We start from the raw sequence: 17,829 nt of genomic DNA on the forward strand, positions 1-17,829 counted from the left end.
ATGCCACCATGGCTGAAAACTCGCTCCACTGGAGCACTGGAGGCAGGCACTGCCAAGACTCTCATGGCCACTCGGAACAGTGAAGGAAGAGTCTTCATGTTCAATGCCCAGAACAAAAGGGGGGAGAGAGTTGTTTTGGGTTGGTGCACTACTTGTAAGTGTATCTTGTGTTTTTTATGTTGATTTAATTAAAAAAAGAGGGGGAAAAAAAATGTATTTCTTGTGCGGCCCGATACCAATCGATCCACGGACCAGTACCGGGCCGTGGCCCGGTGGTTGGGGACCACTGAGGTAAACAACCAACAGTATGTCAGAAAGCTAGCTAAAACGGTACACATATTCATAATATAGTATACATTTTAACTGACCTTTATTTGACTAGTTTTGTCTTTTTTTAGGTGGCTAAAATACGCGGTGCTGCTGACCGCCGTCTAACGTTACGTGTGATATATTGACTAACGTAACCCTGCTTAAAAAAATCACTGAACAAAAAGTATGAATAAGGTAGTGAACTGCAACAGATTCCCGTGTTTGCAATAACGTTATAACGTTAGCAGTGAGTTTACAGCCTCACTGATTTAACTACACAGCAAATAAAAGTCACGTTACTTAGCCGATAAACGTTATCTTACATTCAAAACTTACCGTTCTTTGTGCAACTTCAAATGCCGGACGAAGTTGGAAGTTGTTGCCTCTCCATCAGTAATTTTCGAACCGCATGTGTTGCATACTGCAAACCGTTTTGTGTTTACCACCTCGTAATTTTTATACCCAAACAAAATTATTTTAGGTATCATTTTTTGTTCACTGGCGTGTGGTTTGGACATGTCTTCTTCGTTGGTTGTCCTGCAATTTGATTGGATGAATGCTGTGTGATGAAAACAAAGTAGATCTAATTTGATTGGCTGTTGTACTGAGACCACACCAGCTGACACACGCAACGCTGATAGACAAGTACACAATGAAAAATACGGAGCGCTCCCGTATAACTTTTTCATCTTTGGGTTTTGGGGAAAGTAGCAAGTCATGTCAAGTCATGTCAATTCAAAAGGCTCAAGTCCAAGTGAAGTCACAAGTCATTGATGTTAAAGTCTAAGTCGAGTTGCAAGTCTTTTTACATTTTGTCAAGTCGAGTCTAAAGTCATCAAATTCATGACTCGAGTCTGACTCGAGTCCAAGTCATGTGACTCGAGTCCACACCTCTGGTGTTTGCCATAAAAAAAAAGTTTTCTTTGACAAAAAAGGGCAGAAAACAAAAACAAAAACACAACAACAACTTAGAATTGACTGCGATGAGGTGGCGACTTGTCCAGGGTGTTAGAATTAGGGATGTCCCGATCCGATATTTGGATCGGATCGGCTGCCGATATTTGCAAAAAAATGCGTATCGGCAAGGCATGGGAAAATGCCGATCCAGATCCAGTTTAGAAAAAAAACTCCGGTCCGTGTTTTCCAACGCACCGATTTAAATAATACATTCCACTTTTCTGCTGCTCCCTAATTTCCGTTCCGCATTTTCCAGCACACCTTCAACACATCCACAGGTCTGTGGATTCTCACGCAGTTGCTTTTAGCTGCTGGCATTACACGACAGGCTCTTCTCACTCTTTCCTGTGTCTCCCTCTCACAGACAGCAAGCGCACCTTCTCACACACGTCACATACTGTCACATCATACGTCACATACTGTCACGTCATACGTCACATACGTATACGTCCTGCCCGAGCAGAGAGGTAGCAGCATGGCTAACGTTAGCTGTGATGCTAGCGCAGCCGTGTGACCAACGCTCCCTCTAAGGTGCTCGCCTGTGCAATTGCGCACTGTTTAAGCGTCCTCTGCGGATAGCAATTATATGCCGCGCACAAAATCTAATAAAAAAATAAGCGCATAACAATTTTCGACACACCGACACGACAGAGAAAACAGTTTTCGTCATCATTGTTCAAATATTGTAACGTCTGTCGAGACGCTTATCTCCATTCGGTGCCACACACCCACACCATCAAAATGCCGAGGCAAAAATTTCCAGATCAACACCGTATGAAAAAATTTGTGATTTTTTTAGTTGTGATTTCCTTCTCTGCATGAAAGTTTAAAAGTAGCATATATTAATGCAGTATGAAGAAGAATGTTTTAATGTAGACATGCAAGCCTTGAAAGAAAATTTTGAAAATCAAGACTACATTTCCTGCAAATGGGTGCATTTCTACCCTATATTTTAACTTTAGATTTATTCTCATATCAAACTCTTTTGGCTGTCTTTTTGACACTTACATCCGGCGCCCCCCTCCACACCCTGGATTATAAATAATGTAAATAATTCAATGTGATTATCTTGTGTGATGACTGTATTATGATGATGGTATATATCTGATAGTATATATCTGTATCTTAAACAAGTTGAAAAACTTATTGGGGTGTTACCATTTAGTGGTCAATTGTACGGAATATGTACTTCACTGTGCAACCTACTAATAAAAGTCTCAATCAATCAATCAAAACACATAGAATCATCATACTGCTGTGATTATATGCATCAAGTGTTCATTCAAGGCTAAGGCAAAATATCGAGATATATATTGTGTATCGCAATATGGCCTTAAAATATCGCAATATTAAAAAAAGGCCATATCGCCCAGCCCTAGTTTCAATGATGCCATTTCTGTTTGTCATGTATAATTTTGTCTATTTTGTGTTTACCCTTGAATAAACAGGTCAGTTTCTTGTTACCAACCATTGTGTATTATTCAAACTCCCCTAATTCAGCTGGCTAGTTGTTATCAAGAGTACTAAAACCCTTTTCAACATGATTCTGACAACTAAGTAGGCTAAATAACTTTAAACTTTAATACATGCTCGGATAGGCCAGTATCGGTCAGTATCGGTATCGGTCAGTATCGGTATCGGACCGGAAGTGCAAAAACCTGGATCGGGACAGCCCTAGTTAGAATGGACCCTCACCTGACCTTTGAGGCTCAAATAAAACAACTGTGCAAGACCTCCTTCTACCACCTCAGGAACATTGCTAAACTCCGCCCCTCATTCACTCTCTCTGATGCCGAGAGGCTCGTCCACGCCTTTGTCTCCTCCAGGCTAGACTACTGCAACGCACTTCTTGTCGGGATCCCCAGCAAGAACATCCAGAAGCTGCAGTACTGACAGAATAGTGCTGCTAGGATCCTGATGAGGGTGTGGAAATACAACCATATCACACCAATTCTCAAATCCCCTCACTGGCTTCCTGTTCCACTCAGGATTGAATACAAAGTCTCCCTACTAACCCACCAGTGCCTCCATGGAAATGCTCCCCTCTACCTCAAAGAACTACTCACCCCCAAATCCTCCACACGACACCTCCGCTCCGGACGGGCTAACCTCCTCCAATCTCCGAGGACAAAGCTACGAACAATGGGAGACCGGGCTTTCTGCTCCGCCGCTCCCAGTCTGTGGAACGCTCTCCCTGACCACCTGAGGGCACCACAGACTGTGGATGCTTTAAAAAAAGGCTTAAAAACCCTTCTTTTTAAAAAAGCCTTTTTTTTTAGATATATGTATACTAGTTCTAGCTATTAGGCTGTCCTAGTTTTTATTTTTATTATATTTTTATTTAAAAAAAAATGTAATACACTATCACTTTGAGGTTGTTTGCTCAATGTAAAGTGCTTTTACAAATAAAATCTATTATTATTATTATTACCCCGCCTTCCGCCCGTGTGCAGCTAAATAGGCTCCAGCACCCCAAACCCCCCCCACCCCCACCCCCCCCCCCCCCGCGACCCCGAAAGGGACAAGAGGTAGAAAATGGATGGATGGAACTTAGAATTGACGGATAGATCTGAAGTTGATGTAGACCAGGGGTGCTCATTACGTCGATCGCGAGCTACCGGTCGATCGTGGAGGGTGTGTCAGTCGATCACCAGCCAGGCATTAAAAAAATAGTCCTAACAATGAGCGATCATAAATCTTCACTATGACATCACTTTCGTCACTTGATTGACATTCACGGCACCCGAGGGTCTTCTGAGATGACGCTGGCTGCTGCCAGCTCATTAAAATGACCGACTGGAAGGCGAGAAACACTTTATTTCAACAGACTCTGGCGCCGTACCTGTCGTCAAAACTCCAAAGACCGACTGCACAGTTGCACAATAAAAGCTCTGCTTCATCCTGCCTGCGCTAACAAAATAAGAGTCTCAGAAAGCTGGCGTGCACAAGCTAGCAAGCTACGGAGTTTGCCGACAATGTATTTCTTGTAAAGTGTATACAAAGGAGTACGGAAGCTGGACAAATAAGATGCCAAAAACCAACCACTTTCATGTGGTATTGGACAGAAAGGAGGACTTTTTTTCTCCTCCAATCGAAAATGCGGACGTTATCATCACCACTGTCTGATTCCTATCAATGCAAGTCATCAGAATCAGGTAATACACCAACTTATATTCTTGTCTTCATGAAAGAAAGGAATCTATATGTGTTAAACATGCTTGTATTATCTTTAAACACCTTTAACTTATTAACAATATTAACTATATGTGTTAAACATGTTTGTATTATCTTTAAACACTTAACTTATTAACAATATTAACTATATGTGTTAAACATGCTTGTATTATCTTTAAACACTTAACTTATTAACAATATTAACTATATGTGTTAAACATGCTGGTATTATCTTTAAACACATTTAACTTATTAACAATATTAACTATATGTGTTAAACATGCTTGCATTATCTTTAAACACCTTTAACTTGTTAACAATATTAACTATATGTATTAAACATGCTTGCATTATCTTTAAACACCTTTAACTTATTAACAATATTAACTATATGTGTTAAACATGCTTGCATTATCATTAAACACCTTTAACTTGTTAACAATATTAACTATATGTATTAAACATGCTTGCATTATCTTTAAACACCTTTAACTTATTAACAATATTAACTATATGTGTTAAACATGCTGGTATTATCTTTAAACACATTTAACTTATTAACAATATTAACTATATGTGTTAAACATGCTTGCATTATCTTTAAACACCTTTAACTTGTTAACAATATTAACTATATGTATTAAACATGCTTGCATTATCTTTAAACACCTTTAACTTATTAACAATATTAACTATATGTGTTAAACATGCTTGCATTATCATTAAACACCTTTAACTTGTTAATAAAAACATATATTTCATAAATAAGTAAATATAAATTATATATATGAATGAGGTAGATCCCCACGACTTGATCAATTTAAAAGTAGCTCGCCTGCAGAAAAAGTGTGAGCCCCCCTGATGTAGACTCTAGAGATTTAAGCATTAAATAAATAATGTATGTATGCCCTGGCACACCATTATCATCATTTCATGACCGAAGCAAAAAACTTTTACACTGAAATAAATACACCTACAACTTAATAAATACAAATATAGAAAAAAAGACCAGCAGCGGTAAAGTTTAGATCCATGAAGGAAAGAAGAAAGTGAATGTTTATAACTGAATACTTTTACATCTGCATCAACATTTGTTTTATTTTGTATAGTTTTTTTAATGAATTAAGTAACGTTTATGACAACCTTTTTCCAAAACACAACATAGATATAACAGGATAATACATACATTTATCATTTGTTTTCAAAACACTTACAAAAAAGTGGGACCACAAACATTTACTGTGGGACCCCATTTTTATGACTTGATGGGACCCATTTTGAAAATTCCTAGCTCCAACACTGCTTATTATACCTTCCTTTACACCTACAAGCACGTGATGGCAATTATCCCAAGAGCGCCTTGACTGACATGTCCCCAGCTCTCCTGTTAGCTTTCTTACACCCCCTAATTATGAGACTCTTGAACGCATCATAATAATCCCCTCAATTCCCCCCAAAAATGGATTAACTGGCTGGAATATAAAGACAATATAACATACATCCATAAACTTGGATGCATATGCAAAAGTGCAATATATCATACTTGCCAACCCTCCCGGATTTTACGGGAGACTCCCGAAATTCAGCGCCTCTCCCGAAAACCTCCCGGAAGAAATTTTCTCCCGGAAATCTCCCGGAATTCAGCCGGTGCTGGAGGCCACGCCCCCTCCAGCTCCATGCGGACCTGAGTCCAGTGTGCGCACACAAGGAGACGAAGTAGAAGAACGAGACCATAGTCGAAGAGCGCAGGGGAGACACTTTTCCAGGGCCGATGTATGCTCGGGGCAACACCCTTCACCTTACCCAGCAGTGGGTCTCCACAGCGAACAACTTTAGGGTGAATGATGAGTCCAGCGATTAGTTGCAAATCTTGCTTTATTGATTGCTTGCACACAGCCAATCCAACACAAAACCAACTAGTCCCTCCCTGCACTCGCTATCGCTCCCTCTCTTCTCTCGCCCACACACTCACCTCACATGCTGTCACCTATTAAAGGGCCACACACACACATACTCTACTCTCATAACACACAGTACAGTTAGTAGAACAACTGTGTTTTCATTACTGTGTATTTGATAGGTGCCATTGCCCCGGAATTGTATTGCATTGTACTTTCAAGTACAACAATGAGTAGATGAGTGTTATGTGTGTGTATATGTGTAAATAAATGAACACTGAAATTCAAGTATTTCTTTTATTTATATATATATAATAAAATAAATATATATATAGCTAGAATTCACTGAAAGTCAAGTATTTCATACATATATACATATATATATATATATATATATATATATATATATATATATATATATATATATATATGAAATACTCGAGTTGGTGAATTCTAGCTGTAAATATACTCCTCCCCTCTTAACCACGCTCCCAACCACGCCACCCACCCCGACCCCCCCACCTCCGAAATCGGAGGTCTCAAGGTTGGCAAGTATGAATATATTTATCTGTACAGTAATCTATTTATTATATCTGCACCTTATTGCTTTTTTATCCTGCACTACCATGAGCTAATGCAGCAACATTTTGTTCTTATCTGTACTGTAAAGTTCAAATTTGAATGACAATAAAAGGAAGTCTAAGTCTAAAGAGCGACAAATAGCACATTTAGCGTACTTTACACTTGGAAGTGTCGGTTCGACAAACAAAGTGCAAGTTTTGTCCACATAAAGTTCCCAATTCAAATATTTTCTTCAATCTTAGAAAAAAACTTGACTCCTTTGCAATAACCAGCCCCAATGTCCTTACTGGGACCTGTAGTAGGATTATTTTGACAACAGCTTTGTCCCAATTCAGAGGCTGCATCGGTCTGCAGGACCCATAATAAGGTCCACGCAGACGTTTGCCTTGTTAAAGGCCTACTGAAACCCACTACTACCGACCACGCAGTCTGATAGTTTATATATCAATGATGAAATCTTAACATTGCAACACATGGCAATACGGCCGGGTTAACTTATAAAGTGCAATTTTAAATTTCCTGCGGAACTTCCGGTTGAAAACGTCTATGTATGATGACGTATGCGCGTGACGTCGATGGTTGAAACGGAAGTATTCGGACGCCATTGCATACAATACAAAAAGCTCAGTTTTCATCGCAAAATTCCACAGTATTCTGGATATATGTGTTGGTGAATCTTTTGCAATTTGTTTAATGAACAACGGAGACTGCAAAGAAGAAAGCTGTGGATGTATTAGCGTCTGGCTACAGCAACACAACCAGGAGGACTTTGACTTGGATAGCAGACGCGCTATCCGACGCTAGCCGCCGACCGCATCGATGATCGGGTGAAGTCCTTCGTCGCTCCGTCGATCGCTGGAACGCAGGTGAGCTTCGGTGTTGATGAGCAGATGAGAGCTGGCGTAGGTGGAGAGCTAATGTTTTTATCATAGCTCTGTCGAGGTCCGTAGCTAAGTTAGATTCAATGGCGTCGTTAGCAACAGCATTGTTAAGCTTCGCCAGGCTGGAAAGCATTAACCTTGTAGTTACAGGTCCATGGTTTAATAGTATTGTTGATTTTCTCTCTATCCTTCCAGTCAGGGGTTTATTAGGGCCCGCATGGCCCATTGTATAAGGACTCCCAAAGGGAGTCCTTATGCAATGGGACATAAGGACCTATTGAATTTGTAAGGTTTTATTATTATTAGGGCCCGCATGGCCCATTGTATAAGGACTCCCAAAGGGAGTCCTTATGCAATGGGACATAAGGACCTATTGAATTTGTAAGGTTTTATTATTATTCTTTATTATTATTATACCGACCGCCTCTTTGAGCTGCAATTTGACCCACTTAACATACTTCAAAACTCACCATATTTGACCCACACATCAGGACCTGCGAAAATTGCCTTTTGATAAAAAAACCGAACAGCAAAACTCAAAATTGCGCTCTAGCGCCCCCTAGGAAAAAAAACAACTAGACTGCCTGTAACTCCCACTAGGAAGGTCGGAGAGACATGAAACAAAAACCTCTATGTAGGTCTGACTCAGACCGAGCTTTCATAATAGTACATTCTCGGGCTAAAATCAACAGGAAGTTGGCAATTCCCCCTTCAAGACAAAAAAAGTACTAAAAACGGTCACTTTTGCCTCTTTGAGCTGTAATTTGACCCTCTTAACATGCTTCAAAACTCACCGAACTGAACACACACATCAGGACTGGCACAAATTGCGATTTAATAAAAAAACCTAACCCCAAATCTCAAAATTGTGCTCTAGCGCAATTTTTGAATAAAACGCAGAAAAAACTGCTCCTCGGAAGAAAAAAAATGACAAAACTGCCTGTATCTCCCACTGGGAAGGTCGGAGAGACATGAAACAAAAACCTCTATGTAGGTCTCACTTAGACCTACATTTCATAAATTGACAACCCCTAGCAAAAATCAACAAGAAGTTTGCTATTCCCCCTTCAAAACAACATTTTTGTAAAAACCGGTCACCTTTCTTCAAAATCTATCTCCTCTGAGCGCGTTTGTCGTTTCGGCTTCAAACTAACACAGGAGAGAGATTAAACCCTTGTGATTAAAAGTATAGATGGGCGTTTTAATAACTGGTCCGGTTTTGATTTTATGACCCTTCAAAGACCCGCTGCGCTGATGCTGCTGCGCTGCTGTTTTTTTTTAAGATGGCTGCTTAAAAGCAGGAAGCACCAGCGTGCCCACACAATGCAGACAAGGTAGGTACACTAGACAAAAGTATTGGGACAATTCTGACTAAAAGTAGACAAAAGTTTTGGGACACTTATGACTACCAATGGACAAAGGTATTGGGACAGTTAAGACTAAAAGTAGACAACAGTATTGGGAAACTTAGGACTACCACTGGACAAAAGTATTGGGACACCTACACTGGCCAAAAGTATTGGGACACTTAGGACTACAACTTGACAAAAGTATTGGGACACTTAGGACTAAAACTGGACAATAGTATTGGGACACTTAGGACTAGCACCTGCCAAATACGCGGGCCCGACCAATGCTGCTTGCAGCTTTAATTTCTTTTGTTTCTATCTGCAGTTAAGCCCGATGCTATCACGTTAGCTCCGTAGCTAAAGTGCTTCACCGATGTATTGTCGTGGAGATAAAAGTCACTGTGAATGTCCATTTCGCGTTCTCGACTCTCATTTTCAAGAGGATATAGTATCCGAGGTGGTTTAAAATACAAATCCGTGATCCACAATAAAAAAAGGAGAGAGTGTGGAATCCAATGAGCCCTTGTACCTAAGTTACGGTCACTGCGAAAAAAGATGCGTCCTGCACTGCACTCTAATACTTCACTCTCTCGTTCCTCATCCACGAATCTTTCATCCTGGCTCAAATTAATGGGGTAATCGTCGCTTTCTCGGTCCCAATCGCTCTCGCTGCTGGTGTAAACAATGGGGAAATGTGAGGAGACTTTCAACTTGTGACGTCACGCTACTTCCGGTACAGGCAAGGCTTTTTTTTTTTTATCAGCGACCAAAAGTTGCGAACTTTATCATCGTTGTTCTCTACTAAATCCTTTCAGCAAAAATATGGCAATATCGCGAAATGATCAAGTATGACACATAGAATGGATCTGCTATCCCCGTTTAAATAAAAAAAAATCATTTCAGTAGGCCTTTAATGTACACTATATTGCCAAAAGTATTTGGCCTCCCATCCAAATGATGAGAATCAGGTGTCCTAATCACTTGGCCCGGGCACAGGTGTATAAAATCAAGCACTTAGGCATGGAGACGGTTTCTACAAACATTTGTGAAAAAATGGGCCGCTCTCAGTGATTTCCAGCGTGGAACTGTCATAGGACGCCATCTGTACAACAAATCCAGTCGTGAAATTTCCTCGCTCCTAAATATTCCAAAGTCAACTTTATTAGAAGAAAACGGAAGAGATTGGGAACAACAGCAACTCAGCCACCAAGTGGTAGGCCACGTAAACTGACAGAGAGGGGTGCTGAAGCGCATAGTGCAAAGACTTTCTGCACAGTCAGTTGCTACAGAGCTCCAAACTTCATGTGACCTTCCAATTAGCCCACGTACAGTACGCAGAGAGCTTCACGGAATGTGTTCCCATGGCCGAGCAGCTGCAACATCACCAAGTCCAATGCAAAGTGTGGGATGCAGTGGTGTAAAGCACGTCGCCACTGGACTCTAGAGCAGTGGAGACGCCTTCTCTGGACTGATGAATCACGCTTTTCCATCTGGCAATCTGATGGACCAGTCTGGGTTTGGAGGTTGCCAGGAGAACGCTACATTTTGGACTGCACTGTGCCGAATGTGAAATTTGGTGGAGGAGGAATTATGCTGTGGGGTTGTCTTTCAGAAGTTGGGCTTGGCCCCTTAGTTCCAGTGAAAGGAACTTTGAATGCTCCAGGATACCAAAACATTTTTGGACAATTCCATGCTCCCAACCTTGTGGGAACAGTTTGGAGCGGGCCCCTTCCTCTTCCAACATGACTGTGCACCAGTGCACAAAGCCAGGTCCATAAAGACATGGATGACAGAGTCTTGTGTGGAGGAACTTGACTGGCCTGCACAGAGTCCTGACCTGAACCCAATAGAACACCTTTGGGATGAATTAGAACGGAGACTGAGAGCCAGGCCTTCTCCACCAACCTCACCAATGCGCTTTTGGAAGAATGGTGGAAAATTCCTATAAACACATTCCGCAACCTTGTGGACAGCCTTCCCAGAAGAGTTGAAGCTGTAATAGCTGCAAAAGGTGGACCTACGTCATATTGAACCCTATGGGTTAAGAATGTGATGGCACTTCAAGTTCATATGTGAGTCAAGGCAGGTGGCCAAATACTTTTGGCTATATAGTGTATGTTGAATAGGACAGACCAGCCTTCAGGGACATTTCTCTTTGAGTCACATGCTTCTGCTTCAGATGATCCTTACGTCACAATGCGCTTGGTAGTGACATGAAAAGACAGTGTATGAAGTAGCCTTTTAAATAAACAGCCTGTGTGTGCCGCTACTTTATAATCAACCAGCAATTTAGGCCACCGTTTTTAAAGCTAACCCTGTTGGTATGTGAAGGAAGAGCAGCGCTGTGAGGGGAATGCAAATATCATCTTAAAAGAATGCAACATCAGCATGTAAATAGGATGGTACCTGTGTGGAATTTAAAAATACAGTATGTCTGTATGTCACAAAGGCCTGACGATCAGCTGAGACGGAGGGTTTTGAAAGCTCTTAGCTCAGAAAGTTTAGTTTATATTATTACCTCTGTTCAATAAAAATGCCGGATTTTGGTAGCAGCAAGTGCTTGGCATACCATAATATATGCTGTTGTTATAGCTTACATTATCTAAGCTTTTTTGGACTGTCAACAGCATGTTCAAGATGTTAGCTTTAAAAGTATCCTTTTTGACATAACAGAGGCAATTACACAGTATTTACTGTGTAATTATCATGTATAAAATCATCATAATCACTTCATGTGGAATACTGTCAAGGTGGATTAAAAAACTAGACCTAAGAGGCCTAACCCACTGCGTGAGTGGGAAAAATAGGCCCAATAAAACATGAAAAAATATGTTGTTTCTGGGCCTGAAAGCCATTTAACACAGACAAGTTATACATACAACAAATGATTTTTGTTTTAAGTAAGAAAGATGCATTTAAGTGCCTTGGTCATAGGGCTGGGCGATATATGGAATATACTCGATATATCGCGGGTTTGTCTCTTTTGCTTTTAGCTGCGAGCATTACACTACATGCTCTTCTCACTCTTTCTTGTCTCTCCTTCTCACAGAGACATAAAACAAGTGCGCCTTCTTACATACGTCACATACGTATACGCCCTCGCCGAGCAGAGAGGTAGCGGCATGGGTAACGTTAGCTGTGGTGCGAGTGGTAATACGAGAGAGAGATGGTGCGAATCTGGTAACAAATGAAGGAAGAATTAATTCCCAAGAAAAACAGCAGGGGGTCCATCGTCTGGCGGTGGTTTGGCTTCAAGCGGGAAGATGTTGAACAGACAACAGTAATATGTCAAGTATGCAGCAAAAGCGTTGCTACAAAAAGTAGCAGCTCTACTAATGTGTAGCATCATTTGAAAAGTCACCCGCTAGAGAATGAAGAGTGCTTGAAACTCCGCATTTCAACTAGGGATGTCCCGATCCGATATTTGGATCGGATCGGCCGCCGATATTTGCAAAAAAATCAGATCCAGTTAAAAAAAAAAACTCCGCTCCGTGTTTTCCAACGCACCTATTTAAATAGGACATTCCACTTTTCTGCTTCTCCCTTATTTCCGTTCCGCATTTTCCAGCACACCTTCAGCACAACACAGGTCAGTGGATTCTCACGCAGTTGCTTTTAGCTGCTGGCATTACACGACAGGCTCTTCTCACTCTTTTCTGTGTCTCCCTCTCACAGACAGCAAGTGCACCTTCTTACACACGTCACATACTGTCACGTCATACGTCACATACTGTCACATCATACATCACATACGTATACATCCTCCCCGAGCAGAGAGGTAGCAGCATGGCTAACGTTAGCTGTGATGCTAGCGCAGCCGTGTGACCAACGTTCTCTCTAAGGTGCGCGCCTGTGCAATTGCGCACTGTTTAAACGTCCTCTGCGCATAGCAATTATATGCCACGCACAAAATCAAATACAAAAATAAACGCATAATAATTTTCGACACACGGACACGACAGAGAAAACAGTTTTCGTCATCATTGTTCAAATATTATAACGTCTGTCGAGACGCTTATCTCCGTTTGGTGCCACACGTCCATACCATCAAAATGCCGAGGCAAACATTTCCACATCAACACCGTATGAAAAAATTAGTGATTTTTTTAGTTGTGATTTCCTTCTCTGCATGAAAGTTTAAAAGTAGCATATATTAATGCAGTATGAAGAAGAATGTTTTAATGTAGATATGCAAGCCTTGAAAGAAAATGTTGAAAATCAAGGCTACATTTCCTGCAAATGGGTGCATTTCTACCCTAAATTTTAACTTTAGATTTATTCTCATATCAAACTCTTTTGGCTGTCTTTTTGACACTTACATCCGGCGCCCCCCTCCACACCCTGGATTATAAATAATGTAAATAATTCAATGTGATTATCTTGTGTGATGACTGTATTATGATGATAGTATATATCTGATAGTATATATCTGTATCATGAATCAATTTAAGTGGACCCCGACTTAAACAAGTTGAAAAACTTATTGGGGTGTTACCATTTAGTGGTCAATTGTACGGAATATGTACTTCACTGTGCAACCTACTAATAAAAGTCTCAAACAATCAATCAAAACACATAGAATCATCATACTGCTGTGATTATATGCATCAAGTGTTCATTCAAGGCTAAGGCAAAATATTGAGATATATATCGTGTATCGCAATATGGCCTTAAAATATCGCAATATTAAAAAAAGGCCATATCTCCCAGCCCTAGTTTCAATGATGCCATTTCTGTTTGTCATGTATAATTTTGTCTATTTTGTGTTTATCCTTGAATAAACAGGTCAGTTTCTTGTTACCAACCATTGTGTATTATTCAAACTCCCCTAATTCAGCTGGCTAGTTGTTATCAAGAGTACTAAAACCCGTTTCAACATGATTCTGACAACTAAGTAGGCTAAATAACTTTAAACTTTAATACATGCTCGGATAGGCCATTATCGGTCAGTATCGGTATCGGATCGGAAGTGCAAAAACAATATCGGTATCGGATCGGAAGTGCAAAAACCTGGATCGGGACATTCCTAATTTCAACATCTCTGTTTGGTGCCACATGCCGGAGCAATAATTTCCACATCAACACCGTATGAAACAAATAGTCAACAACAGAAGGAGATAACGTCCGCAGGAACCTACCACATAGTGAAGGACATACACTATTTGATTCCCTATTATGCAGCTCATTTTTATTTGACACTTATTGAAATATCTTGTGTGACATCATGCACAAAAGTGCACTTTATTTGTTTTAAACTATTGTAGTGGCGTTCTGTACAAAAAGTGCACTTTAATTTAGTGTTGTTTTGATATGTCATCTTAGTGACATCATGCACAAAAGTGCACTAATAGCTTGTTTTAAAATGTCTCTGACAATCTTGCACTTTCTGTTTTGGAAATGACATGAACGTTTGTGCCACTGCTTAATAACTGTTCTTATTTAAACGGGGATAGCAGGTCCATTCTATGTGTCATACTTGATCATTTCGCGATATTGCCATATTTTTGCTGAAAGGATTTAGTAGAGAACATCGACGATAAAGTTCGCAACTTTTGGTCGCTGATAAAAAAGCCTTGCCTGTACCGGAAGTAGCAGACGAGTAGCGTGACGTCACAGGTTGTGGAGCTCCTCACATCTGCACATTGTTTACAATCATGGCCACCAGCAGCGAGAGCGATTCGGACCGAGAAAGCGACAACTTCCCCATTAATTTGAGCAAGGATGAAAGATTCGTGGATGAGGAAAGTGAGAGTGAAGGACTAGAGGGCAGTGGGAGCGATTCAGATAGGGAAGATGCTGTGAGAGGCGGGTGGGACCTGATATTCAGCTGGGAATGACTAAAACAGTAAATAAACACAAGACATATATATACTCTATTAGCCACAACACAACCAGGCTTATATTTAATATGCCACAAATTAATCCCGCATAACAAACACCTCCCCCCTCCCGTCCATACAACCCGCCAATACAACTCAAACACCTGCACAACACACTCAATCCCACAGCCCAAAGTACCGTTCACCTCCCCAAAGTTCATACAGTACATATATTTCCCCAAAGTCCCCAAAGTTACGTACGTGACATGCACATAGCGGCACGCACGTACGGGTAAGCGATCAAATGTTTGGAAGCGTACTCACGGTACCGTGTGTGCGCATCCAACTCAAAGTCCTCCTGGTAAGAGTCTCTGTTGTCCCAGTTCTCCACAGGCCAATGGTAAAGATTGACTGTCATCTTTCGGGAATGTAAACAATGAAACACCGGCCGTGTTTGTGTTGCTGAAGTCGGCCGCAATACACCGCTTCCCACCTACAGCTTTCTTCTTTGCTGTCTCCATTGTTCATTGAACAAATTGCAAAAGATTCACCCACACAGATGTCCAGAATACTGTGGAATTTTGCGATGAAACAGACGACTTAATAGCTGGCCACCATGCTGTTTCAAAATGTCCTCTACAATCAGTGACGTCACGCGCTGACGTCGTCATACCGAGAAGTTTTCAGCAGGATATGTCGCGCGAAATTTTAAATTGCACTTTAGTAAACTAACCCGGCCGTATTGGCATGTGTTGCAATGTTAAGATTTCATCATTGATGTATAAACTATCAGACTGCGCGGTCGGTAGTAGTGGGTTTCAGTAGGCCTTTAATAAATACACTTTTGCTAAATTGACTTAGTTGTGATTTCCCTCTCTGCAAGAAAGTTTAAAAGTAGAATGTTTTAATGTAGACACATAGAATCATCATACTGCTGTGATTATATGCATCAAGTGTTCATTCAAGGCTAAGGCAAAATATCCAGATATATATGGTGTATCGTGATATGGCCTAAAAATATCCAGATATTAATAAAAGGCCATATCGCCCAGCCCTACATTGATGTATACTAGAAATTAGTTGTGTGTGCACGCTCATGGGTATGAGCGTGTTAGTGCCTTCTCCTGCTCTGAAGTATACCAACGTTTCATTTTTATAGTGCTGTTCCTTGAGAAGATACAATGGTAAATGTGAGAAGGTGTTTTTTAGGGGGGCTCACCTCAACGTTCCCAAAGTCAACAGTCTCATAGTGGAAATGGGCGCAGTCTTCCAGGCGGGGAAAGTGACCTCTGGGGAACGTCAGCCTGAAAACAAAAGCACAATAGCATCACCTCATCGATATTCCACACAATTGATGCTGTGAAGACAAAAACGAAAGGCACAACAGAGGCCGAGGGTGCCTGAAATGATCATGCCAAACATTTTATAGCTCTTCGTCTCACTGGCCTGGATAAGTGACCTGGTTTACCGCCCATAATAGCAAGGAGCACCTACTTCTTCACGTTCTTGACCTTCATGCTCGCTGTGCTGACGCAGGACCTCAGTAGGGGTTCGGCCGCACGCTCTGTGATGTCATTGCTCCTTACCTGCCCAAACAGTGAAAGCACACATTAGACCTTGCGCTTATGTTGACCATCTAATAAAGACAACGTCTGCATACAAAGTTATGTTAATGTAATCAAAGGATGTGAATGCACCCTTTGTTTGTGGGTTTGTTTGCCAATTAGCATAACTACACTATGTAAACATTAGCAAGGACCCAGCCATTACACACCTGCCAGTCCAGTCCAAATGTCTATGAACCACAAAGTTGTGTAGCCTACAGACAGACTAACAAACCAACACAGAGCTCTACACTTTTTTTTCGTACTTATAATCAGTGTTGGGACTAACGCGTTTAACGCGTTACTGTAACGCCGTTAGTTTCGGCGGTAACTAGTAATCTAACGCGTTATTTTTTTTAATTCAGTAATTTAGTTACCGTTACTACATGATGCGTTACTGCGTTATTTTACGTTACTTTTGATGTAGTATCGGCTAGAAACAGAAGCGCTGCGGTGTCGTTCTTCTGAATCTTCCTCTGTCACAAGCCGGAGAGAAGAAAAGAGGCGCGGTCTATGTGTGTGTGTGGGGAGGGGATGAGGCACACAAGTTTTTTTTGTTTCATACATCAAACCGCGGATCACGTGATCCGCGGTTTGATATATGAAACAAAAAAAAAAGTTGTTGGCACGTTCAGTCCACACACAGCGTGGTCATGGCGAGCGGAGTAACGGAGGAGCTTGAACGCCCCCGCCATTGAATCGGTGTGTTTATAAGTGCAGACTCGGTTGTGCAAAACGAGGGTTTTAAACACATGCTGAACGTGCTTGAACCACGTTACGACATCCCGTCGCGCACCCACTTCAGCAATAAGATTGTGCCAGATCTTTATGAGCAGGAGAAGAAAAAAGTTGTGGATGAACTATCCCGAGCATCATCTGTTGCGCTCATGACAGACGGCTGGACGTCCAGCGGAACTATAAGCGCTCACTTCATCACAGCAGACTGGGAGATGAGAAGACACGCCCCCTCTACGAGAGTCACCTTGCGCAGGTACTGACACAAGCAGTGGAGGAATGGAAGATAAAGATATCCCAGTCACACGTGATAATGCCAAAAATCAAATAATTACAGAGAATGAGGCAGGACTGGGACCACAGATAGGTGCTTTGCACATGTAGTGAATTTGGCATCACAGAAGGGAATCTCAGTCAATAGGATGGAGCGCCTCCTTGGGAGGATCAGGAAGGTTTCTTACTTCCACCCAAGCACAACAGCTGCTCATGTGCTTAAGACAAAGCAAGAAATGCTAAAGCTG

General features: G+C 41.3%; 1 protein-coding gene across 3 annotated transcripts in view; it reads right to left on the bottom strand.

The window, feature by feature from the left end:
* LOC133614848 (rho GTPase-activating protein 32-like) overlaps positions 1 to 17,829 on the bottom strand; it is a 167,781-nt gene that overhangs the window by 53,459 nt on the left and 96,493 nt on the right. For all 3 annotated transcript variants that reach the window (XM_061973177.1, XM_061973175.1, XM_061973176.1), the window contains 2 exons: positions 16,464 to 16,555; positions 16,189 to 16,273 (listed from right to left, as the gene is read on the bottom strand). In XM_061973177.1, the coding sequence (XP_061829161.1) occupies positions 16,189 to 16,273; positions 16,464 to 16,486 (108 nt within the window). In that variant the 5' untranslated portion in view covers positions 16,487 to 16,555. The remainder of the gene's footprint in view (positions 1 to 16,188; positions 16,274 to 16,463; positions 16,556 to 17,829) is intronic.

Source organism: Nerophis lumbriciformis, linkage group LG17 (assembly GCF_033978685.3).
Source record: "Nerophis lumbriciformis linkage group LG17, RoL_Nlum_v2.1, whole genome shotgun sequence".
Lineage (NCBI taxonomy): Eukaryota > Metazoa > Chordata > Actinopteri > Syngnathiformes > Syngnathidae > Nerophis > Nerophis lumbriciformis.